General features: G+C 38.8%; 1 protein-coding gene across 7 annotated transcripts; it reads right to left on the bottom strand.

Annotated features, from left to right (window-relative positions):
• Positions 1-638: 638 nt before the first annotated feature.
• Positions 639-26,676, bottom strand: DAZAP1 (DAZ associated protein 1). 7 transcript variants are annotated; one of them, XM_062596056.1, is made up of 13 exons: positions 26,495-26,676; positions 20,971-21,011; positions 20,427-20,593; positions 20,029-20,094; positions 19,270-19,380; positions 16,315-16,363; positions 11,753-11,835; positions 8,216-8,369; positions 6,706-6,735; positions 6,167-6,307; positions 5,386-5,568; positions 3,301-3,389; positions 973-1,060 (listed from the first exon to the last, which is right to left on the bottom strand). In XM_062596056.1, the coding sequence occupies exons 1-12, from the start codon at positions 26,524-26,526 to the stop codon at positions 3,310-3,312; spliced, it is 1,137 nt and encodes a 378-aa protein (XP_062452040.1). In that variant the 5' UTR covers positions 26,527-26,676; the 3' UTR covers positions 973-1,060; positions 3,301-3,309. The 7 variants fall into 7 exon arrangements, 6 of the variants coding, with proteins under 6 accessions (XP_062452037.1, XP_062452038.1, XP_062452039.1 ...); XR_009960867.1 differs by lacking the exon at positions 3,301-3,389 and adding an exon at positions 1,342-1,488 and having other exon boundaries at positions 976-1,060; XM_062596053.1 differs by lacking the exon at positions 3,301-3,389 and having other exon boundaries at positions 639-1,060.
• Between the last annotated feature and the right edge of the window lie 428 nt (positions 26,677-27,104).

The raw sequence follows: 27,104 nt of genomic DNA, 5'->3' as shown, positions 1-27,104 counted from the left end.
TCTCATGAAAACTGAAATTCAGAAGGAACTTTTTTGTAAAAAGAAAAAAAAAAATTGAGACAGGCTTGTGTTTCTAATCCAAATGTACTTCTCTTTATTCAAACCAGGGGTAATCACTGGTTAGTGCAAAATGCACCTAAACCTTTTGCCTGAGGGAAATCTACATCTTAACAAGGCCTCCGTTAACCCCTAATGAAATCCACAGAGGATTTTAAAGAGTTTGAAGCACAGATCTAATGCTGCACTTCATAAGTGACTCTGTGCGTCAACAAGTCTGCACCTGCCTTGTTACCAGTTCTATACCATCAGGTAACAAAAGCAAAATACACTCAGTAGATTTCTTTTAACTCCCAGAGTTTCTGAACCATCCACCCCACCACTAATGTTAGGAGCAAGGGGGTTGCAACTTACCCTCACTTCCAACAGTGCTAACGGAAACCCTGTTTTAAATTAAAAAATAAGCCAGCATACATAGTAGAAAATTTCTCTTAAAAATTTCACAATCTGTAAATGTATATATTTTTTCTTTAAACATAAAAGTTTACAATATACGGTAAAACAAAGGCTCAGGAAAAATAATTTCAAAAAAAAGAAACCTGAAGTTTTGAATTAAAGCTGAAGACATTTTTAAAACCCTGTAGTTTGAACCAGTGACATTTTCTTTATTTGTGCTGATGGGTTAGAGAAAGGAAAATATTTAAAAACTGCAGTCCAAACACCCACAGCTTTGCCTTCAGAAGCCATCTCCCCCACCCCCCAAAAAAATGTTGTTAGGTTTTTCTTCCATCAAGTATGTGATTGTCACAAGTTCAGAAGTCTGGGATTCCTGGGTTCAGCTGGTACCAGATATCCCCATGTGGACAGAATTCCCTGATTGCCAGCACATGCTAGCGCCTGTAGGGGTGAAATCCTTGCACATTATGGTTCTGTCCTCGTCCAAAACCACTTCCTCCTGCAGGTGGGCCACTTGATGGTTGCACCGAGGGGCCTCCATAGGGAGGGGGTTGCTGGCTGGGATCAGAGAAACCTTGTCCAAAACCACTCAAGTCTTGTCCATATCCTGGGGAGAAGGGGAAAAAGGCAGCAGAGTAAGCTTTCACTATCATCTATACACACGCACACACAACAGCAGAGGCGCAAATTCAATACCCAGTGCCACTCCCTCCCTGCCATGCACAGCCTTAGGGAAAGCACACAAACACCTTGGTCTAACATGTAAAGATAAGCAGCTGTTTTCAGTTCTTGCAGTTATCTGCATTCACATATAGAAGAAATAGGTAATAAACAGAAGTACTGAAAAGGTATGAGGAATGGTAGTTTTCACTTTTGATAAAATCTTACCCAGACTGGTAGTTAAACTACCATGACTGCTGTTCAGATGCTTACATAAAGTGGTATCTGTCAATCTACTCCAAAAAGCAGGCTTTTCTGCTTAAAAACTTGCACTGGCAGCTTCAGCAGAGATGAAGATGCAACACAGATGTTTTTCTGAAAAAAAAATCTAACAGCTACTAAAACTGTAGCACCTCAGACTACCTGAACAGATTAGACTCTGACTTTCTACTGTCAATTTCACCACCTGCTCTGGGAAGCCAAAAACTTCCTTTGCTAAAGAGACACACTGGAGAAGGCATTCTTAAACTCCCTTTTAAGTAGTGCTGTTTTCTGAATATATATTTTAGTTAACTAGTCAGCCTCCCTTTCAAGAAAGACTAAACCCCCCCAAATCTGAACTGAAATATGATGGGAGTAAAACTGGCAGAGCAGAATCCAGAAGGTTGCGAATGCTGCACCCATTATATGCTTTATAATGGAACCTTTGATTCAAAGTTGTCATTAAAAAGAACCAACATCCTTCCCCTGAAACCTATTAAACAGAACAGGCTGAAGTGTACTTGTGGCAAGTTCAAAGAAACTCCATGTCAAAACCTGGCCCCTCTATTGCTACTGCAGAAAACGGGCAATTCTTCTAACCTAGGAAAAAATAAGCAGTAATATATAAGCAACTTTATTGCCATTCTCCCAGATGTCCACTACCATGACGAACTACATCAGGTTTCTGTCAGTTTTAAATATGAAAGGGAACCATATCTCAAAGTTTATGCTAATATATGCTGTAAATCAACAATTCTCTCATTTTCCTCCATCTACAGAATCAGAAGACTTTTACTCTCCTGCAAACTGTCCTTCTGCCTATTCAGCAAGGATGTGACTATCATTCTGCAACATAATCCATATCAAAGATCAGATTTAGATAACAATTAGGGGACAGAGAAAAAGGATGTAGATGAAAGACTTGCTGGAATTCTTGCTGCCAATATGAAAGACAACTAGATGTGCATTAAAAACACTGGAAAAAAAAATCAAGAAATTTAATAAAACTACCTTTAACTAAATACAACTCTTAATCATAATAGTGGCATCAGTGCAGGCCACTTCTATAAAAGATTGTATTAAGAATCCTAATTACTAAGTACATTTCTGCAGTTCTGCTTCTCTCTATGCAAGCTTAAGCAGGTTTAACTCTCTTAATCCAAAACAAAGTCTCTTAGCACATCTTCAATATTTCAATTTCAAGCTCTGTCTGTCTCTCAGGACTTGCTCTCACTAATGAGCCTTGAAACACATCTATCACAGGCTTCTTCTATTGGCTCAAAATGTGAATCCAGTCATTTTTCATATAAAGATAAGTAACCAAAAATACAATTTAACTGTATAGAAAGGGATGGGGCTTGGAGTGAAGAGAAAAATCAAGTTATTCTCATTGTACACTATAGTGCTGCAGCATATAGTAGTATACATCAGAGCTTTCAATTTGCTTATCACAAAGGAAGCCTACAGCATAAATCTGTGCAAGTATACTTTTAAGTACATATCCTCTTGCTCTGTTTTTATAATTCCTCTTACAGCTCTTACATTGCACCAGCACTTCCCACCGTGAAACACAGTTCACCTGCCGTCACAGAGCACTCTACTTTCTAAATAAGCTGTGCCAACCATTACAGTTACACTTTATTGCTTATGGAAACTGAATTCAGTTTGATTACACAAGATAAAACCTTGCCAGTACAACAACTTACGAAGTAAACAGCAGCATCATTTATATTTTAGTCATAAATTTTCACTTCAGCCAGCTAAAGAATATAGAGAACTATATTGCCCTTAGTGGCAAAAGTAAACATTTTTGAGCCATATTACTTCCCCCCACCCTCTTAAAAGAAGAGACTCTGCAAGAAACACAAGTTAATTTCCCAAATGCAGATATATTAAGAGCATTGGTTGTAAATAGGCACCACCTACCTAGATCTCTCACTGCTCAGCCTGACCATAAGAGTGTAAACAAAGTATTGGCGCGTAGCCTGAAGGGTCTTGAGAATAGGTACCCAGCCCTAGTAAGAAATGAGGAGACCAGGGTGACGAACCCCAAGAGAGCCCTGTACAGAGATAATTTTTTTAGGGTGAGGGAGACACACCCATGTTAGTGTTTAATTTACTAGTGCTTACATTCATCCTAGCTGCAAACATAGCAGCATATAAGATGCTGTCAAGCCAGGACAAATCTGAAAATGCCACAGTGATTAGATAACTCAGTGCCTGTTTAAAGTCTAAGTTTTATGCATTTATGTAAATACATGCAGATAAGCTAGACTGCCATTTGTACAGCAATGCTGCTAACTAATTTGCAAACACATGAAGTGCTGAAGCTCTTTTTAAAAAGTTTAAAAGATTTTACATGTAGCTTTATAAACATGTTGACAATTCTACTGCAATACAGAATATTAAACATCCCTATCCTTGTTAGCACTCTTGTTCATAAGCAGTTTTCAGACTAGGAAAGCACTCCTAGAGACTAGCTCCACTTATTTAGACTAACATTCTAAACCTCATCCCTCAAAATCAGTACTACATATCTCTTCCTCCTTCCCCCCTCCCTCCCTACCCAATGCTAAGAGTGTAACTAAAAACACTTGAAACATTTCACTGAGGAATATGGCTTCTAAAATATGCAAAAGGCAAGTGGTACTACACACGCCATATACTGGGAACCCAGTAATATATACATATATATGTACATATACATATGTATATATATATACACACACACTTAAACAATGTCAAAACACAGATCCCTTTTAAACTTCAAATCACATCCAGAATCTTGGCTACCTGCTGAGTATAAACAACTGTGTATGGGTTCATATTGTATTTATAGGGTCCACCCTCCTTCAAAAAAATTCTGCAAAGAGACATGTTCTGGCAAAACAAGAAAAACTTCCTCAAGTCACAATGGCAAAACTTTCTATGACAGCAACTGTTTATAACATAAGCAAATTTTAAAACATTTCAAATCCATCAACATAAGAACATATGCTTGCTTTATAAATACATGTGAAAGGCTAATCTTTCTTAAAAGTCTTCTATTTTATGTTTTTGGAACTATGAATAATATATTCAAATAACTTTACGAAGTGTTCATATCATAACAGTTTCTGCAGGCACTTTAAATGAAACAGTAAGTCATGCACTAACATAACCGCAGAACTCATTCAGGTGCAGGAACAGGGCCTATCGCATGCTAGAAGTTGACCTCATAAAAATGACCAATTACAATGCCTTCAAAAAAGGGAGTATACCACAAACAGCTATTTGGACAACGCTGCTTAAAGGAGGAATCTGTGGAAGAGCAAGACAAGAACTCCCAATTATTATAGAGAGGAAGCAGAAATTTTAGTCAGGAGTGCAAACACCTGTCTTTTTTTAGTCGTCTGCCTAGCTTAAAACAAACTACATCAATGTCTTCTATCAGCTATCTGAAACTGTTATCTGTACAGCACAATTAAGTACTGCCTAAATACTGCCTAAATATTATACACACTTCTGACAAAAATACAACTTGAGGTAGACAGGTAGCAACAGGAGGTGAGGGAGGAAAAAGCATGCTGCTTGGATTCTTAAGAGTTTTTACAGTTACCCTGTAATGCTTTCCTCTCAATCAATTCCATTCTACTCTTCAAATTTATTCTCCAATCTGTACAAAATCAGTTTAATGAGAAAGCTGACTACTAGCTCCACAAAGAAAAGAGAAAATAGTTTTAAGTACAGATTTGGGGGGTGCAGATCAGTGACTTATCCTACCACTGCACAGGTCTCTGAAGGCCTTTTCACAGGAAACAAGCAATGCCTTACAGCTAAAAAAAAATACTCTCCGGCCAGAATACTGGATGATTTAGAGCTGGTGGCTGGCATTCTCACCCTTTATGTAAGTGCCTGCAGTGTTAGTAAACTGTTTCTAAAAACTGACTTTTTAACTCCAGTATTATGATAAAAGAAAAGCTGGAACAGGAGAGGGATCAAGCTGAGTTTATTTTACATGCAGTTACTTACCAAACTGACTATAAGGGAATTCTGGCTGAGCAGTTGGGGGTTTGCTCATGTCCTGAGTTGCCTGAGATGGTGGTGGTGGTGGTGGAAAAGCTAGTGGTGTTGCCCCTGGAGTGGCAGGTGGTGGGGGTACTCCAGGTGGGGCAAACTGGTCAGGTGGAGGAGGTGGAGCACCGTAACCAAAACCTGAAGCAGGAGAAAACAGAACATAAAAAAAGTAGCACTAGGCACCGAATTTTGCACATGTGAAAGGTAGACAGACACGATGAAGAATCCACAGAGATCCAAGATCTCGGCCTGGGCAGTAGAGGGAGATATCCTGAACAAATGGTTTCATTACAGCAGAATATGCAACTCTGGATAGCTTGGTGCTTTCTTCTTTAAATCAGGTTTGTGACTAGCCTTTTCAAAAGGCAGTCTGAGGGAGTAGGTGCTCAAATCCTATTTACATTTGCAATGCCGGTTGCGACCTTAATTCCTTAAGCTTCTCTGAAAATCCCAGCTTGTGTCTAGCCCAGGTCACTATGCAGTAATCTCAACTTCTCACAGATGTCACAATAGGAGTACACAATAAATCTAAACTCTTTTAGCAATGCATAATTTAGAGAGCATAAATTACTATTGCATCTAAGAAAAAAGTAACCTAAGTAACTGATGAAAACACTGACATTTGGTTATAGCTCAGAATACCCAATCTAGCCAAAGCATCTAAAGGTAGATAAAACAGAGGAAAAAGCTCAGTCGAGAGAAAGATGAGCAAAGGACAAACAATTCAGTCACTTACTAAATGGTGGAGGGGTGCCATAGCCCTGTGGAAATCCTTGTGGAGGTGGGAATCCTCCAGGAGGTGTAGAGACTATGTATGAGGTAAATGGTGGTGGCGGTGGTGGAGCTCCTCTTCCTGGAGGAGGTGGTCCATATCCACCTAGAAAATTAACAGAAACCAAGAACTAAAGAAGCTTAATAACAAGAAAGTTGTGAAGTCAGCATTCTCCAGATGAGGTAAAGCTGTTTAGTGAATTTCAGACACACTCTGGGCCTTCTATGAATTCTTACTTTGGGAAATACTTGTCTTCTGAGTATTCCTACTGTAAATAATTTCAATTTAGAAGACAATTCCTGGATACCAAATTAATGCAGTTGGCAACAGTGGGATGTATTTCACCTCACACTACTTATTTAAGAAAAACACTCTTAGTCTTTTCCTTATTATTTCAGGGTAAGTTACAGAAATTCACAAATCACTATGAATTCTTAAAGGAACTGCACCCTCATCAGTAGGCTTATTTTGTCTATTAAACCAGTCCTGCATAGCCTACTTACCAATTGCCTGTCCAGCTGGCACCCACATCCCTAAAACAAAACAAAACATTGATTTATACACACACTGCCACTGTATTATGAATCAGGAATGGTTTCACGAACGTTGAGCTTGCTCTGGACAGAGGAATAGGCTGCATAGCCTCCCAGTATCCCTTACAGATTTATTTTTTATGGTCCCAGAACTGGTGTGTATGTGATCCTGAAAAGACTCTTAATTATTCAACAAATAATTCATAAAACACACAGCAATCCCCAAACTCAAATCAGATTCACTGTTTGAGAACTGAGAGCACATCACAAAAAAATTAATAACAAAAAAATACCAAAAGACTAAGAACTGCAACAAGCTATACATCCAAAGCATTTTTAATACATTATCAGCTTTATCATTCAGTTGTTTTTGAAGTTTTTGAACCATAAACATCTCCTTTTGTATTTGTTGCAGCATTAAGATAGATAAATGCATCTAAGTTTTACAATAATCTTTCCCATAGATTGGATATCATTTTTCCTACAAATAACTACACTGAAAAACCTAGTTTCTCAATTTGTGCAGTTGCAGATTAGCACATCTGCGCAGAATGTCAAAGCCTCAGCTGCAGCTTTCAAGTTAATAAGCACCATGGGGAAACAAGCAAGCCCTCTGCTGGGGTATCATCTATTGTAGCAGCTGATGAAGCAGTGACACTCCCTTTCCCCCCACGGGTGAAAATTTCTCATGCATCAGCACAAGCAAGTTCTATTCTGTCAAACCTAAATCATTTATACCACCTTGTTTCTCCATAAGTTATCAAAACAGTCTTTGGATGAACTCAGCATATTTATCCTGTCCTCAAAATCTTGGGGTTGGGTGGAGGGGTGGGTTATGGCAATCAAAACTGAAACAAGTTGCTCCTTTCAGCCCTGAAGGGGTCAAGCTAAATCAAGAAAATTATATGCACTAAGTGCTCCCCTGCACCACTGCTAGCCCCATAGCTGCTTGCTATTTTTCCAGGCTACATTAAGCAATGAAATTCAAAAAGATAGGTCATTATTTTTTCTCTCATCCTTTTCAAATTGTACTTATGTCCTCTGAAACGCACTTCAAACCTCATCACTGAAACTCTATATTTCATTAAAAATACTAATTACAGTTCCAGGAGGGTCACGTTCCCTCAACTGCAGAGTCACAGCTTTCACAACACCTTCTCCATATTACTGGAAAACATGCAGATTACTTTTGGGGGAGGCAGAACAGGTAAAGCATTTTCTGAGACACTTGCTAGACTCAGCACAACCCACTGATTTCTGCCCTGTGTAACAAAGTTTTTTGGGGAAAAACAAAGGAACAATCTCAGCGAACCTTAGAGGAACTGATGCACAGAATTTTAGTGTTGCTATCAGTAATCCAACACAGAGTTAGCATTGACAAAATTGGAGATACTGTCATTTGTTAGTGAAACCAAATTATCGTTAGGTTTTAAAGACAAGACTCTTCGGACAGCAGTTCTGAGATGCCTAAAGAAAGTACCTTGAGGGCCATATCCTTGCTGCCAGGTAGGAGGGGGCTGACCTGCCCAGCCATTGGCAGCACTTGGCATGATCCTGCTTCCCCACTGACTGGCACCTGGTGGCCCTGGAGTTTGGCTTTTGCTATCACGAGGTTCTGCACGTTTCACCTCCACCTAAACAAACAGAGTAACCATTTAGGAGAAATGGTGTAGGTTAATATACCCCCCTTCCCTTCACACACACCCTTAATTACACTTAAAACTACACTTAGCATCTTATGACTTATGTCTAAGTACTTAATAATTAAACTTAAGGCCAGTAATTTAAAATGTTTCTCAGGTACAATATATATGATATGATGGTAAGACATTACAAGTCCTACTATTGAGGTATTTCAAACAAAACACATCCTACAAATCATTTATGTTCCATCATAGTACAGTATTTGTTTGCTTTAATCTTAAAACAGCAGTACCCTCTTACAACGGCTCTTCACTAAAAAAAAAAGCATATTTTAAATTATTTGTAGATTATTTTAACATTCAGGGCAGGAATCGCAAAGATGACATTTTCCATAAAAAAACTTCTGTATAAAGAGTACACTCTGAAAAAGGGTACTAATGCTTTAACCATTCAAAAGATGTTTGGGGTTCATTTGAAAGTTATAGTTTAAACCCACCCCATCTAACTACAATTTCAGTTCTGCTCATACCTGAGAAACACACATTTATTTGTTTTTTCTTTTTTTCTTTTACTTAGATTTATTTAAATGTCTAATGGAAGATAAAGACTTACCTTCCCCAGGCTAACGCTTAAAGAATCTCAATTAACTCAAACAATGTCAGAGGGAATGGATGTGATAAGAGAATCTTACATTACATCTAACAAAAAAGTAAACAAACATGCAAGTAATAAAAATGGACAGTTGAGTCAATAAGAAGCAAATCTTCATACTGTGTTAAGTCAGCGACAAAAGCCTTCCTGTTTTTAAAATTAGTAAGCCACAGTGCTTAACTTATTTTATTCAAAGATAAAACGTCCTAGTGTTCCAAGCCATCGAGTAAGTGCATTTGACCTACTTAAAATAAGCTGCACATTCAATATAAACCTCTCAAAAAAATCCAGTTTGATTTAATGAAACACTCTCAGCACTCATGCATGCTGAATTAAAGTCTTTTTTATTTTATGATTAATTTTAATGGGTGCCAGAGTACAAAGAAAATAAATCTCAGTCATCAATGGGCCTGAGTAGTATGGAAAAATAAAGTATTCAGAATTCTTCCTGCCATGTCTTAAAAACCATTCATGTCAGAGAACAAACAGGAAATAGGCACAAGGCAAGGACAAAGCCCACCACCCCCACCCTACTGCAGATGCCCCAAGGACATTATACATGACAGTAACCAAATCTCTGTCAGCTGAAGGCCCTTCTAGAGGGGAACCAAGGGAATTTTTCAAAGGACTCAAATTAATGAGTCTTAACACATTTGCCTTGAGGGAATTCAGTTATTGCTTACAAAAGCAGAGTCCTCCTTGCAATTTTAATTTTTCCCCCCTTTTAAAAACATATGGATTCATTTCAGCAATATCATTTTAATTACAAAAAGAAAGAGATAGCATTTTAAAAGTAGACAGTATTAGTCAATGAAGAGAGTGGAATATCAGAAGTTCAATGATCTACGTGGAAGAATTCCATTGATTTTTCAGTGCACATTTGGAAGTGAACTGCCAAACTGAAGAATGGAAAAATCCTTGTGCAATATTCATAGCATTGAGGCTAAAATTCTACTTGCCTAAAATCCAGTTTACACCAAAAAAGTGATGTTCTCCATTACTCCTATCTGAGAAAACACTGTATTTCTGTTTTTGGTTTTGGTTTTTTTGGTCATTAAAAGGAAGAATAAAAGCAATAATATCATGTTTCACTTTGGTACTGAAATTGTTAGGGAAACACTGGAGATCTCTGAAGTAGCACTGATACAGTCTGAGAACTAGCAGCTTAAGTGGTGATGTTTTGAAAGCTTACAAAGAGGTCTCCATACTTTCCCAGAACCATTACAGTAGATGTATTATCCTTTGTTCCTATGTATTTTTAGCACACTTTTTGGTATGACTTCCCATTTAAGTGGTTCTTGTAAGTTTAAAGGAATTTTACGGAAAAAAAAAAAAAAATCAGAGAATGTACACAAGCTATTCATAAACATACAAATGTAAATATATTCTTGTCAGTACATCTACACACCAATGGGAGTGCTCAGCTGCTTACAAGAGGAAAATACTAGTAATGGAGAACACACACTATGTTCTTGATTAGAGGAGCACGCTGCCTCCTTTGCTTTCTTTCCATCTACTAAAAAATCAGCCCGCCCCTCAAGTCCAAGACATGTTCATAGGAATAAAAAGTGTTGTTTTGAATAATTAACCATACAAGTTGTACTGATATGCAAGAATATCTCATGTGCCAGCTAAACAAATGCTTATGAAATACCAAAGACTTTAGTAGACAATGCAAAATTTTATATTGCAAGAATTTAAGAAAAACAACAGTATTCTTGGGTTTCCTTGAAATATCTTCACTCTAAGTTTAACAGTTGTAATGTTTATTTTAAAAATTCTGGATAAGCTGTAGAGCTACAAGGACTTAAATTTTACCAGAATTTCCTGTGGTTAGTTTTTCTTTCAGAAGTTATGAATTTTCCCTATCTAAACCTTGTGTCCTCCAGTAATTTGCTTCTGTTTTTTTTTTTTTCTTTCCAGAGGTATAAGCATGTTCCTTGCTGCATTACATCAAAGCAAGCATAAATTCCTCCCTATCAAACATACATTTGCTGACAACACAGTATGAAGATGAAACAACCAGAGGTCACTTAACTGCATTGTGGTTAAATACTATATAGAGTACGTGGGTTTGTATCAAAGTTTCACAGTAAGTGACCCATTTTTTTTTTAAACCAATCCTTCATGATGTTTTTTTTCCTTTTTAAGTATAAGATTATATAAGTAAATTGTCTCATAGAGCCTCAAAATTTGAATATCAAATACACATCTGAAGGAGTGGTATCTTAAACCAAGCCTTGAACAACTCAGATTTCACTGGGATTAAAAATTTCAAACAGCTGGGAACAGTAACTAACTACTATCCTTGCACTTAAGAAGCACATGGCAGTGCTCAAAACATGAGTAAGTTACACTCAATGACAGCAACTCCCAGGTCTGTAGCACAAGGCCTCCCCAAATTTTAAGACAGAAAACAAACAAACAAAGTGAAAATAAAAAACCTGACAAAAAATTTTTTTCAAAAAGAACAAACAAAAAAATCAGCTTGAGTTCTCAAGCTTTCAATATCTAGGTCCCTTTTATGGGCTAAGGCACAAGCTAACTGCTTCTCTCACCTGTTTTAAGCAAACTCATAAGACTTTCCCCATCTTCACGGGCAAAGGCTTGAATTTGGATTTACACTCTGTCCTACTTAACTAAAACTTTGTTCACCAGTGAAATTGCCAGTTGCCCAAGACTTGGTTCTTTCTTAAGGTAAAATAAAACTACAACTACACACTTTTTTGCCCATGATGTCGTGAAAATGCATGTTGACAGCCTGGTCCACTGATTGTTCGTCCTCGAAAGTAATAAATCCAAAACCTAGCCAACGACGAAGAGTGAATCAAGGTAGCAGGGTGTTGTGACACAAAACAGGATGATGAACAGTATTAGGGGCGGACCAAGGGTTCAAGCAGGGGTTTCAGATAACCAAGACTTGTGTTAAATTTTCAAAAAAAGTCAGTCTGAGAAAATTTTAATGGATATTTTCTATCATTAGGCAAATAATGCCCCATCTTGGTTTCACACATGCAACCTACAAACTGAGCTAGTTAGGTATTTTTTTATCTTGATTTTATTCCTAGCCTACCTACCAGGAGGTGGAAAAAAATGCTAGTATAGTCCTAAGCTAACTGTGCCATATGATTAAGAACAAGATATTTGTGGACAATAGATTAAAGCTGAGCAACTTTGCTGCTCCTGTCTCTTCAGAATTAGGATACCAAGAAAAACCTATTCTGTTACCCAAAGCTGCAAAGCAACTTCCTTCCACCCCTCAACCCACTCTTTCAATTAGGGAATATTGCCTTGGAAAGTAAGAGTTATTTTTGAAATGGAGCTGTTAAAGCATGAAAAATTTTACCACTCCATGGATGAATGAGAAGCTTCAGAAACTAACAACCTAGATCAGAGGTTCTCAAGTTCTTCGCATCTTATTACAGAAAGCACTTAAGGAAGGATACTACTCCTTCCAAACATGGTCTGGCAAATCAAGCAGCATTGCTTATATAGAACACAATACTTCCTGTTATGTCTCTCAATATTTTATTTCTCATCCTTCCTGCTGCTTTTCTCTTCAATGCGTATGTATACTTCCCACCCCCTCTTCCTGCCCAAGACATTGCTATGAACTGCTCCAGATCCCAAGGGTATTTCATTCTCTTATCATTTATGAGTAGCCCCAGTGACAGCAAATCAGCTGATTCCTGTCTCCAAGTGGCTCTTTACAAGGCAATGAGGGATAGGGATGTGATGCCTGCTGAAGACACTAGAAATAAGACAAAGCCACAGGACTTTGATCATTTTTTGCAGACACACTTTGAGAACCACTGCATTAGGTTGTAGCTGCTGATACTGTTGAGAGAGTGGCAAAATAGTGGTTAATTTCACAGAACACTGAGGCTGGTTCATGCCATCAACCACTCATTGCTGGTGTAATAACCAAATCCCAGGAAAGGTAGGAATACATGCAGTACATAAATTGTGCCATTCTTAAGATTAGCTAAGGGTACAGCAATAAAATTAGAAAGAAAAAAGGTGCGGCATCAAAAGCATATGGAACATGGATGCATTTCTGCTTTTCTGAAACCCAAGATTTCCCCCTTGGTTTGCATTTTGCTTTGCAGCTAGTGCTGACAGCAGCCATATATTGCTCTAAAGCGTTAAACAGAAATACAGTATCTATAACAGTTAGTGTCTCTCTAAGCTTATCCAACTGGGTTGGGTAAGCCCAAAGAGGCCTATTGTAGAGAAGGTTTATATATAAAAAAATACACAAAGATACAGGCCAAAATAGATTCCAGCAGGTCAAATTCTGCTGTCAGCAACAAGAGCAAAAGACATCACTAAAATAAAATAAAAAGGAAAAAACTTAGCATTTCCCACACACAAGAGACTGGCAGTATAAACGAAGTTTTGTTGATCTGTGATGAAAGCAACCTCACAACTGAGAGCAGCATTTCATCACAATATATTTGTCTGAGGTTAATTCTAGGTACTAGAGCAAAAAGAAAAGTATTAAAACACACATTCAGTATTACAGTATTCTACCTAAAAAGGCATGGGAAAGATAACTGATGAGTATCACCTACACATGAAGACTGCTCCTTTAGCTTTTTGTGAAGAAAGTTCAAAAGGTGTAGACTGAGGTATTGGGATGTGGTTTGGAAAGGGAGAAGGAAGGAGAAGAGGCCATTGAGGAAGCCAGTAAAGAAAAAAAGCGTAAGAAAAGGGCCAAGTACCATAAGATAAGGAGCACTGAAGAAATCAGAATACAATACACAGTAACATTCCAGGAACGTGAAATTTGACAAAATTTAAATACTGTAGAAGTGACAGAGTATATCATCCAGCAGCTTTATTTTTTGAAGAACAGGACTTTATTGAAAACTAGAACAACAAATTGCATTTAGAAGGAATCTAAATAGACTAAAGAATAGAACAAGGAAACTGAACTGGAGCTAGCAGGAGGAACAGAACACAGTAAGAATCTATAAATTACTTCACTCTTGTTGGTTTAACCAAGAATAGAAAAAATGAAAAACAAAGGCTGCAACAAAACAAAGCTAGTACCTCTCTTAAGGTGCAGTAAGTTTGGCTGTGCTTTCACTTGGGCTCAGAAAAGAATTTTGATGAAATACAGCTTGCAGAAGTGCTAATGTGATTAGGTGAGGTATTGTGAGTAAGCAAAGACAAGGCTTGGGTATTGAAGATACAAGATCACCTCAAGTTTATCACTGTAGCTCAGACACTAGCTGAGGATCTGGTTCCCAGTGTCCTGGTGAGAAGTTGAAGGTAGAAGAATGCTACCAGGGATTAGTAACACGGCTAATTTTACCCTTCTATCAGCAAACTAGTAAAAATGACATGCAGTAAAACTGTTCAAAACATAAGGATGGTATAGTTAACAGAAGGCAAAAATCAGAATGATGTGAGTGGAAAATAGCAGTGAAGTGGCCTTTTAAAAATTAGTATGAAGTCATTGAAGGCATCGCATTCAAAGGACAAGTGTATAGACCGAATAGCATTCTACATATAAAAGAATGTAGAGCAGAAAGAGAAGGCAAGATAAAATGTGTTCTGGGATGCACAAATAGGAGTACTGAGTATAAATTGAGAAATATTTCCTAGTTTTCTCTGAGAGACTAGCAAAGCCATTTTCGAGATGATGGCTAGTTACCATGTGATAAAAAGTAATCTAATACAACAAAAATGAAAAAATAGGATTCAAGACTACTGTTTAAGAAATCAGAGAAATAAAAGGAGAATATTCTGCAGTACACTGCACAATTCAATCATTGAAGACAGTTTTTCAAACCTGAACACATCTGTCATTTCTGCTTTAAACTACAATTTTGTGAGTGGACCAGAAGCCTTCTGTATGTGTTTTTTTTTTTAAGTATATTTTAAGCAGAAGCCATTAATCCAGACCAGGCATAATGTTTTAGTACCTTTTCCTCAGAGGCTGCAAGGCTGGGATAAGTATTACAAAGATACAGATGATGCAATAATTACTGAAATATTTCAAAACATCAGCCACAAATTATACTCAGATGCACTTATCTTGGTCTCCACTGCCTCCCCTATTTAAAATGAGATGCTCTAGAACATTTAAATGGATGAATTTATATTCTGCTTAAATATAAGTTATCTGTTGAAAGAGGATTAAGATAGCTAAGGCAAGAAAACAAAAAACAAATATATTGAAACTTCGTTTACACTCCAATAAAAGACATAGCCCGTCCCTCCTCTGACTGTGGAACTGGCCTGTACCTCTGTGATAAATTATCACCTAGAGAGAAGAAATCTAAAGAGATATCGTTAATCACAGTCAAACAATTCACAGAGAGAAAAAAAAAAGAAAGAAAAGAACTTACTTAACATTACCATACTTTACTATGAAACACTTAAATATGTCACTAAGGATGTATGTCTAAATTAAAAATAAAACTAAGACTTAACAGCTTAATAAATATGAAGTGAAGAATATATTCTTAATAATGAGTCAGAGGAGAAAAAGTTCAGATGGCAAACTATTCTCTAGCATGTAGAACACGCTACAAGGTGGTCAGTGCAACTAAGCTTCATGTATTTTAAAAATATTGCCTCTTAATTGTCAAACAGATGACTGATGCAATGAAAGGTGGATGACATGAAACTTGCTTCATATTTTGACCAAAGGTTAAAGACTTGATTAAATAGCCTAGGGAAACTTCCAGTTGATTTTTTTTCTCCTTAAAAAAAAAAAAAAAAATCTAGCATATAGGCACTACATGCCCCATTCAAAATATACATTTCAAAAGAAATTTTATGTAATTTTAAGAAGTACTTTTCTTGAATTTCAAGTGAAGCCATTTAACCAAAACAAAAAGCATTATGGATGGATTCTGTTCTAATCTTACGTTCAGAATTACTCTGAACTGGAACACACACCCCCCCCATGCAATTACAGACATCAACATACCTTTCATATGAAATAGGAGGAAAATCAGTATGCTGATTTTCTCCCCCAAATAGTACCTTAAACCACAGGAGTGGCTCAAGTATCAGATTTCATTCAACTAAGAACTAGCAAAGAAACAAAAATGAACATGAAACATCTGATTTTAAATGCACAGATACCAACTGAAGCTGTAAATGAAGAGTCTGTACTCAGAGTGGTATTTGCCCAGTGAAATATTCTTTTTTCCTGAGGCAACACAGAAAAAAAAAATCTACCTTTTCTGATGGTGTGAAATAGTTTGCCATCTGACTATAGGAGAGTATGAAGAAATTTCAAGGACAAACTAGATCAGCCTTTACCTCGGGGCCTCTGTTTCTCTGCGTCATAGATCATTACAACTTCAGTGACCTGGAAGAGAGAAGAGAAATTCTACTAACTATGCTACCAGGGGAGTGTTACAGGCAGTTACTACAGGCTGGTTTTTCACACTCTATCCACAAAGTGCAATTAAATGCTCGATGTAGCCATCAATAGCAGTCTGTCATAGCACAGTACAAATAAATTGGAAATGTTGCCCTCTGAGTTCATCTGTTCTAAAAAGCCCCAAAGACTGCTACATTTTTGCTTTAAGGTCTTATTATACTTCAGATTTTAATCTAGCATTAAGGTTGTTAAACTGTTTATATTTACGTAACACTATTCATCAGTGTAAATTCTTAAAAGACTACTTTTTCCATTTTCACACACTTTTACCCTCACCCTGAAAAGCAGTTTTTACTACAAGCACATTAAAAAAACCTTTGTCCAGCTCTTCTGAATTGCTTACTTGCACACCAGCATAGGGCAAAGCATCAACTAGAAAATGCCGCCTTATACATTTTTTGTAATGCTATTTAAGCTACAGATGGCCAGTATCAGCATGTTATTTAACCACATTAAAGAACCACAAACAAAAAATGGGAACTGCAAGTTTTTCAAGGACTTAGTTCAGCTCAAGGCTCAAACTATTTTATGTGACAAACAGCCCACACACAAGTTTTTGGTCAAAAATGAGCAAGTAACCAATACAGAGAGCACAGATGCACAGCAGATCGATACATCAGCGATGTACATGTGAACTTGTCTCCTCAGTGGGCTCTCAAGCCAACAGACTTCTTGATTCGTGAGCAAGGGTCTATTCTCCAAGACAGAGACAAAAGCATGAGTAAAGTAAGAGGAAGGCTTCCCACAAGTGTTCCCCACAAACTTAAATGTGTCAATATAACTCAAAATCCCAATTAAACTCTGAAGAGTTATGCAAAACACAAGTATAATGCACAGAATCCCCACTTTGCCCTGAATGCAAAGCCTAGGACAACTGTACCCTACTGATAAAACTGCTCTATTTTGCAATTTATATATTAAAAAGAGAGAGAATTTAAAAGATATTCCAGGGATGCACAAGTGCAGTTAGCTAGTTCTGTACTGTCTTGTGTCTAATACTTAACAAAACTGCTTCTTTCTCAAAAAGATGTTCAGAGTAAGTATGACTGAGCTGTAACATAAACAAGAGATGCGTTTATTTCAAAAGCGATCTTAAAATAGCTCAAAGGCCCTTAAAGATTACAGATGCAGAAAAGCTGTGATAAAAATGCATATGATCTCATATCTTCACCTTCAAATCAATTTCTCTTTGAGTACTTTTACATGAATCCCTTCAATTACCTTAAAATCTGATGCAAATCCCTGTTTTATTGACAACTAAAAAAAACCATACTTTTCAAGTTCTTACACCACACATACCCACTTGAATAGATCCTACTGGATGCTAACAACTGAGATTTATTCCCATTTGGGCTTTAACTGGGTTGTCAAGCTACAGGGTAGTGCTGCACTTCTCCCCTCAACACTGTCCTGTTTGGATCCCTTTCCTCACATAGGTCTTACTCATCAAACAGCCAGTTCCCACCTCTGAGAATCAGAATCTGCTTTTGTCTCTTCACTCTGTGGCCACAAAACATCTAAGATGTCCTACTTCTTCAAATGAGACTTGAATGAACAGAACTCATTAAGAACACTACATTGACTTCCCAATTTCTATACTACTGTTAAAATTCTACTACTTACTTACTTTTAAAGGCACTCACACTTAATGGCTGTTGCCTTCTATAATTGCTGGAACTTAACCCTGTATCTCCCCAGTCATCCAGAGGTCAGAATTGGAAAGCCATAAGTCTGTGAGGAAGAGTCTTTAGAAATTATGCTCCACAACAGTGGAACATGCTCCCCATTTTTATTTATAACTCAGTCTGTTGCAGCTTTTCAAACTAAAGAAACAGTTGTTAGCTATTGCATTTTATATATTTTTTTTATCTTAATCAAGTAAGTACAGTATTATTCATAAACTTATCCACTTGAGAAAAAAATCAACAAATCCTTTGCCACTGCTAAGAAGAGTCGTAATGAAAGATGATTAAAAAAAAAAAACTTTTAAACTCAAAAGAAAACACTAAAGGCCACTCAAAAGATGGCAAGCTCATTCCCATTGTATAGTAAGACTAAGTTAAATTTAAGACTATCAATCTAAGTATTTTAATTTTTTAATTCACAGCTGAGTTTAGCAATTGCATTTAGCAGTTTACCTTTTTAAAGGGAAAAGAGGAACAACAGTATGGATAAATGAGAAACTAAGACCAACTAGAAACAAATGTGAAGATATACTTCTCTCAGTTTGAGATTATAAAATGAATTAAAGACAGCTATATGAACAGCAATAACATGAGTAGTTTATGGAGATTCTAGGGAAAGAACAGAACTTGGCTGATTTCAGATGACGTTTTAAAAGCAACCAGTGTTATCAAAACAATGGCAGCAGACTGCAAAATTTAGCTTATCTGCATATTTGAAGAAAAGGATCTTAGACATAAAGCTCACTGAAGTATTTACTGTTCCAAGGATTCAACAAAAATCTTTCATGACAGAGCTGTAAATTAGGTAACAGTTCAAAAGAGTAATAACTATTCTCAAAGTCAACTAAACTAAGGAGGGTTCTTTCTCCCTTCACAAGAAGCGGACAGAGTAATGTAACATCAAACAGAGAAACTAGAGGAGACAGAAGATGCAAAGCAAGTTATATGATTTTGACAGACAGCAAGATATACTTCAAGCTGATGAATGGTTACTATACTTTATCACAAGACACTTCAATATGTCACTGCAGTAGTTTTTATAAATTAAACCAAAATTTGACAGCTTGACAAAGTCTGAGGAAAGGCAGTGAGGAAGGAAAGCCTCTTGTAACCAACTGATAACTGTCATCCTTCTGAATGACTCACCACTCCGAATTTCTTGAAGTATTCCCTGAGCTCAGTCTCACCACAGTTATGAGGAATTCCACCAACAAAAATTTTATTTGATTTATTGTTATCACTCCTGGATCCTTTCTGCTAAACCAAAGAGAGGAAAAGACAAAAGCAAATCAGAAGGACAATGAAGTTGGCTACTTTATTAATTTTAAATTTAAATTGACTGGAGGGGGGGGGAGTAATTTCCAGGCTTGAAGTCTAATACTTGTTAAAGTGCAGGAACTGCATGTTCCAAGTTTAGAAATTTAGCGTTTCCAGCTATAACCCACTCTTTTCTTGGGAAAGTTGGAGAACTAGGAGCAATATTCTGAGACCATTTTCTCATTTTCTAAATGAGCTCATATTAACCTGCAGGGTACAAAGTAGGTTGGAAGAGGATCTCAGTCTTGTAAGTGGACTTCCAGACATTTGTTTCAGAATTTGAGGAACTCAACTGAAGTATGGCCGATAGAAAACAAAAACAAAAAACCCCACTACATACGACAGAATTTTGATCAATCATCATTAACCCAAAGTGTTCATGAACAATTACATTGTACTCACAATCTTACAACAAAGACTAAAGTAAAAGTCATTTTTCAGAATGATAATTAACATTTGAGGCCTGCATACTGACTCTCAATTTCAAGATAAGGATATAATCCAGATGAATTCACTTCAACTGCTCAAAGCCTAACCAAAACTTGGGAAACAGGAATGTATCAACACAACAAAAGTATCTTTCCTTACCCATCCTTCCTTCGGCCGTGTCCTTTCTGGTTGCATTCCCCTAGGTGTACATGGCTTTGGATCAATCTGGAAGAAGTTGCAGTTCGGTCAGTTCTAAGTGTGCAGAATATTTTGCTCTATAAAGTTATGTTTAAGACAGCCAAACATAGCTCTGCTAAAATTCAACTCCTCTGATAAAAGCCATCCCCATGCATTGCTTCTACAACGTAATAGAAATCACTTGAGTTTAATTATTTATTGTAAGGCAGTTTTAAACCAACAGCCAAGGTAACTTTTACATTACCCTGCCTGCAAGTAAGAAGCTACAATTTAAAATAGATCTTTGCAGGAGCTAAAAAAACAAAACAAAGCACACTACACATACACAAACAAACAAAAACCACATAACAACAACTTACATTTCGGCCATCTAACGTATGAGGTCTACTGGCCAGTACTGTTCCAACACAGTTGGGGTCTTTAAATTTGACAAATCCAAATCCTCGAGACTGGTTTGTCGTTTTGTCTTTCATTATTACACAGTCTACAACTTCTCCATACTGGGAGAAGTAGCTACGAAGAGTTTCTGTTAAAAAAAAGATATATTAAACAGAACCAGATATTAACTTTACCAGGCTATTTTCCTAATTACGAGATAAAATATAAGCAAATATATTTGCTTATATAGGCAAGAGAAAAGTAATATCCCAGTAAATCAATGCCCTAATAGCTGTCATTTTCCAATGTGTTGACAGAAGCTTCAATACCAAACACTAGTAGAAAATATAAAAAAGTAACATATTTTCCTCTTTACAGAAAATTTTATGAATTAACACACAATAGCAATCTCATCCAAATTTTCCCTTTCCTACAACAGTACTACCTGATGAAAAGCTAAATATATGTACAATATTTTGTTCTTCATAAAGGATTGGCTCAATGACTGTAGAATACATAGCTTACCTTGCGTTGTACTCCAGTCCAAGCCACCCACAAACAGTTTTCTGTAATTGAAGGTTGAATATGGTGAATAGGGTGGTACACAGAAGATGCATCATGTTATATAACAAAAGTCAGCTATTCTGAATAACTCTGGCAGTCTTGAAGCCTCCAAAATACACTGCAAGGCCTATTCTTCACTAGAAAGACATTATTATTTGCCACAACTACCTTCTGTTTCATGAAGATTCACATAGAATTCAGGCATTTGTTTCACGCACCGCAAGCATGAACAGAGAATTATAAGCTTATTACAAGAATACAGTTTATTATTTTACGAAAAGAGAAGAAAAAGACATCAGAAAAGCATAAGTTCCTCAAAGTATTTATTTCTAGGTATCTGAGGAAGCAGGGTTACTTTAAGAAATCATTAGAGCAGCCAAAAGGGGTCGGGGGGGGGGGGGGGGGGACCCAGACCATCATTCTAAGTACATTTACCTGCTCTTTTGCAACAGAAGGGAGTTCTAGCATGGCACACTTCACAGTTCAGAACATACTATGCATCACTGAAATTTACTGAAAAACTATCCAAGAATAACTTCATTATAAAGCGGCTTTACTAGATTAAACTTTTTTTTCCCCAACTGCTCTTCCCCCAAATCCAAAACGACATGTCTGGATTCCTGACAAGGCTTGGATCATTAGCTCCAAGTTACTTTCCCAACTTCTCTTAGCAACAGAACAAACAAGCAGCTGCAGGGTTACAGTTCCAATTCAAGGACCAAAACAAAACTGATGACTTCTGATAAAGCAAATTCACAGAAAGCCAGATATTTTAAATAACTAGTTCCATTCACTATGTTAATCTCAGATTAATGTTCAAGAGGTGTCTGTTATGCTCAGAACTGAGTTCAAAGAACAGCAGTTTGGGCCCTCCTACATTCATTTGTTACCAAACGTTGAACATTATAAGAAAGATAACTGACAACCTATTTAAGTAAAAAATTACTTTACCACTCAGGCATACACCAGCAGTGCAGTCACTGAAGTCCTTTGTAATATGTATTGCAGCAAAAATAATGCCAGATGCTAAAATTCACACATTTGATGTTTTCGTCTCCTACATTTAGGGGTACCAGCATATGAAAAATAATGTTAACAGCTATTAAACTTATTTTATACCAATTTGAAAGCACTAAGCAATCAAATGCATCTGTCCTACATTATGATTTGGCAAATTTTCATATGCCATATGGTCAAAGCCCAATGAGAATCACAACTAAAAGAAATTAAGACTCCCACAGTAGACGCAGTAACTAAAGATTGAGGTATATACTATACTTTCTATACTTTCTTACTCAATTATACAGTTAGAGAATAACAGAATTTCTTCCATCCTCAGATTAAAAAAAAAAAAAAAAAAAAAAAAAGCCTTAACTAGCCCTCAGGCCCTTGCTTCTTCACTCATCCACAAAGAGAAATCAGATTTACTTTCTTACCATTATTTTCCAGTTAGATGAAAGCAAAACTACCAACTCCAAGCCTAAGACAGCAGCAAAACTTGTGAGGCTAGCACTAAGTAACAAAATAGCATTAATTCAGTAACTATTTGTGAAACCATCTTACAGCCACTAGCTCAGACACATCGCTAACTGTACTAGAAAGTCATGGATAAGCCTGAAACACACACCACGCTTAAGACAAATCAGAGTCAAAACAATCTTCTTAAAAAAGAAAGTCCAAGCACATATCCTGCATCATGTTAGAGCATGTCAAAGTACCTGGGTAAGCATACAGAAGTCAAGCAGTAAGATATTAGACTGCCTGCTTCGCAGTTCTTTATCAAACTTATTTTGCAGGGAAGTTTTATCACACCCTAGTTAGCTCAAGCCACCTCAACATCTGCCCCCTTTCAGTAAGAAGCATCAAAAGTTCTTCAATTAATAAACTTGTAGGTGTGTATATACAAATACTGAGACAAGTTTATTTTTGTAGGATGCCCTTTATTGCCTTTCTTCTGCTTTCATCTTCTGCTCTCCTTTAGATAGAGTGTAACTGCAACTGAGCTGAGGGTGAGAAAAGATGCACCTTAAAAGGGGTAATTAAGGTGCTCCCAGAACTTCTGCGTACCAGGGTAGCTTAAAGAAAACAGTAGTCCTTTTTCCACCTTGAATCGTTTTTCTGTAACATCTCAGCATGTAATGATCGTAATGCAAAACTCAATGAATAAAACAATGCCTTAAAAGTGCAGGTTTACTACATATGAAAATAATGGATGACTAGATTTAATAGAGCAAGACTCATGTACCATGCAATATCTAGGCAAATTTTATTTCTAAGTCACTACTTAACAGGTAACATAAGCCTAGTCTTTCCAAAAAAAAAAAAAAAAAAAAAAAAAAAAAAAAAAAGACCAACTGTTAAGAGGACCTTTTGACGACCTGTGCTTTAGTGCAGAAAATAATATGTGATGGACAGTACAATTTTTGTACTGTTGTGGAAGACATTGGCTGCATCTACTCTTGCATTTTCATAACGCATCTGATAGTAGCACAAGTAGAACATAAAAGCCATTAGCATCCAACACTTTCTGAAAACAGGCCTACTTCATACAAAGTCTAGTCCCCACACAGCCATTTCCATTCCCAAACTGCAATAGAAACTGAACCATTTACACGAAAGCCTCTTCTGTTTGCAAGTTTCACTATGAGAAATTTTTCATGAAGTAGAAAAACTCCCCCTCATCTCCTGTCTACTGGCAAAGATTTTGTTTATGACATGAGTTCAAAGAAAAGCCTATTCAGTACTAATACATTCTCAACAACAGGTGATTTTCTAGCAACAGCAGAACAGAAGACTGCTCTTCATCCAACACAGACATCACCACACTTCCTGGTAGCCTCCACAACTGTCCCCTTCTTATATCTCATCCCTGCACACAGAACACATGCAGAAGTCTGTTCTTTCTTGCGCTATCAGTTTTAGGGAATAGTAAATTCTGCAAAAATAGCTTTGTTTCCTAATAACACAGGAAACCTTAAATGCAATATATCATTAAATTAGCTATTTTTCATGCAGCTCACGACTACGGGTTAGCTGTTTTCTTGATCACCCACAGGTTGAAATTTTTAACTAAATTTAACAGTTTGGTACGTAAGATCAATTTAAAATACCAGTTGCAGTTCTGACAGAACATCAAGATGTCTGCAAGGAAGGAGGTCACTGAAACCTCCCAATTCCATTATTAGTTATTTCTAGTCATCCTACCTACATTTAAATAAACAAAAAAACAGGGTTTCCTAAGGTCAGCTACTGCAGCTGTATGCAAATACATCACTTCTATTTATACATGCACTACAGAATGCCACAAGCTAGGACTATCCTGGCTAAGGATGGATTGGTTTGAATCCACTGAGCAAATGCAAAATAGTTAACTAATCCACCTGCCTAGTATAAAAACCTAGAAATAGTATTATGCAAGATAGTTGTCAGAAGCAAGATAGTTGTATGAAATAATAATACTAGATGACTGCTCATTCTCCTGTGTTTAGCTTATATCACCAACCTGCTCTTAAGGTCTTAGGTACGCTGCCTCCTGACTGTCTACAAAAATCTTTTGGTCAAAAAGTTTATAGGCTGGTAGTTATTAAAATTATGCCATCAGTCTGAGTCTGTCAAGATCATACCTATTTATACCATCCTCAAAAACGTCCACCTTCATAAAGCTACATATTTACAGAAATGTTAGAAGGATGCTATTGTCCATCCTCAACTGATTATCTATCATTTTTCTTAGCACAGTTTCAGTGAACTATGTCCTGCAGCATACAACAATCTCGAAAGCAGCATTTTCTTTAATTCACAACAGGTCAGTAAGAATTACAATGAACAATGTTCATAAGCTCCAACATACTCATCCTAACAAGACAGCAAGTCCAAGTAGATTTTTTAGTTTTATTAGCTTATAATTTATGCCTAAAAAATGAGTTAAATTCACAACCACTCATCTCACAGCAGCTTTCAAAACAGACCTTTCCTCACAAGCATTGGCAGCTGCCTAAAACTGCAGTTTATTCTACACTTTCCTCTTTTCTTCTGAGCACTTTTGAAGAAGGAGAAAAAAGTTAACAAGTTAACATCACTGCTTAAAATCTAATCCCTTTGAACCTGATAACAACTCAGCAGGATCAAAAATCTACAGGGCTTGCAATTCAGAACAAGCCTTATAAGGAGGCTGGACCAGGATGAAAGTTAACAGTATTTCATTCAATATCCTGCAGTCTGCACTCACCTTCAACTCTAGAACGCAAGTATACAAAAGCGTACCTATGGTGTAACGCCTAAGACAGTAACTAAGACCCAGGACAAAAAACACTTTCAGACCAAAAACTACTTTATTTAATGTGCTCTATGCTATATTCATTGATCATAATAACAAGTTATTTTCAAGCCAGTTATATCATAGTTTGTTTTCTTAAGATTGTACAGAATTTAAAAGCAAGCACAGTGAACAGCTTACTGCTTGATATTCTACTAGACCATAAAAACAAGACTGGTACATATATACTGTAGTTTCAAAAAAGATGACCAGTTAAGAAGCCCCTACTCAGTGCCAGAACTCATTTCTTGTAGCTACACAGCATTATTTTTGAAGGGTTCTTCCTTTGCTCTTGAGGTCAATAGCACCAAGTCTACAGTCTTATAATTCAAATATTACTAGGTATTGGAATATATCACAGAGGTACAGTAATACCAACTACATCCTACAAGAACTACAACTATACCATGGTTCTGTGCTCCGATAACTCACAAAATCTCAGGAAGGCCTTCAAAGTATAAACAAAGGGTTTTTTCCTTCCTTATGAAATTTAGCTTCATCCCAAGGACAGCTAATAAGGGTGTTATCTCTCAGTGAATGGGAAGTTTAGAGGAGCAGCTGTGAGCTGCACAATGGCTCCTCTCTGCAGGGCCGGGCGGGGAGGGAAGGGAACACACTTTTCGCCTGCCTTTGTCCTGCCGCTCTTCCCCCGAGGAGCGGAGGTCTCTGCCCCCGGCGGGGAGCAGCTGGCCCCCAGCCCGCTCCTCCGGGCAGGCGGCTGCGGGGAAACCCTGATGAGTCACTACCCGCCCGCGTCGGAGCGGAGTCGCTCGCGGGTTTTACACCCGCTTCCCCAGATCACCGGGCGGGGGGGGGGGGGGCGGGGGCGGAGGAGCCCCCCCCACCCCACCCCACGGGGAGCGGGGCCCGGCGGGGAAAGCGGCCGCGTCCCGGGAGCGCCGCGCCGGTGACCTTGGGCCCGCGCGCACCTGCCGCCGCCGCCCGCGCGGGCCGCCGCCGGTCACGTGGGCGCCGCTCCCGGTCCGCAGGGACCCAGCATGGCGGCCGGGCCGGCGCGGGGAGGGGGGGGGGGGGGGAGGCTCCGCCCCCCCCGGGCCCGCCGCAGCCTTCACCACAGGAGAGTCGGGGGGTGGGCACGCGGACCCCCGCCCCTCCCCCCGCCTCGCGCCTCCTCACGAGGCCGCCCCCCCCCCCCTTCCTCCTCCTCACCCGATCTCGTCGGCGCCTCCCACGCTGTTCATGGCGGCGGCTCCTCAGCGGGATCCGGGGCCGCGCCCGGCTCTTCCTCCTCCTCCTCCTCCTCCTCCGGCGGCAGCGGCGGCGGCACCCGCGGAAGGTCGCGGGCTGCGGGCGGGCAGCTCCTCGCCGTCCAGCCGTCCCCCGCCCCCCTCCCCCCGGCGCTCCCCGAGCTGCGCAACGGCCGCCCCCGGCCCCCCCCCCCCCGCCGCCCGCCGCGCGCTCGCGCTCGCGCTCCCCTCGGCGCCGCCAACCGCCGCTGCGCGCGCACCTGCCCTCGCTACGGGGTCTCCGGGGCCGCGCCCAGGGAGGGGCGGGGCGCGCGGCCGCGCGGGGCACGACGGGAAAGGCAGTCCGCCGCGCCGGCGCCGCGCCGTCTTAGCGCCCGCCTGCCGCCGCGGAGCACCGCGCGCGTGGCCTGGCCTGGCCTCCTGGCTGCGCGCCCCGCCGTGCGAGCTGTCCTGGCCTTGCACGGGATGGTGCGAGCTGTCCTGGCTGAGCACAGCGCCGGGCGCAACGCCAAGCAAGCTGCCCTTGCTGCGCGCAGCGCCGTGCACGCTGCTCTCGCTGTGCACAGCGGTGT

Source organism: Rhea pennata, chromosome 27, assembly GCF_028389875.1.
Source record: "Rhea pennata isolate bPtePen1 chromosome 27, bPtePen1.pri, whole genome shotgun sequence".
Classification (NCBI taxonomy): domain Eukaryota; kingdom Metazoa; phylum Chordata; class Aves; order Rheiformes; family Rheidae; genus Rhea; species Rhea pennata.
Note: the sequence above shows the minus strand (reverse complement) of the source record. Positions and strands in the feature narration are given on the sequence as shown.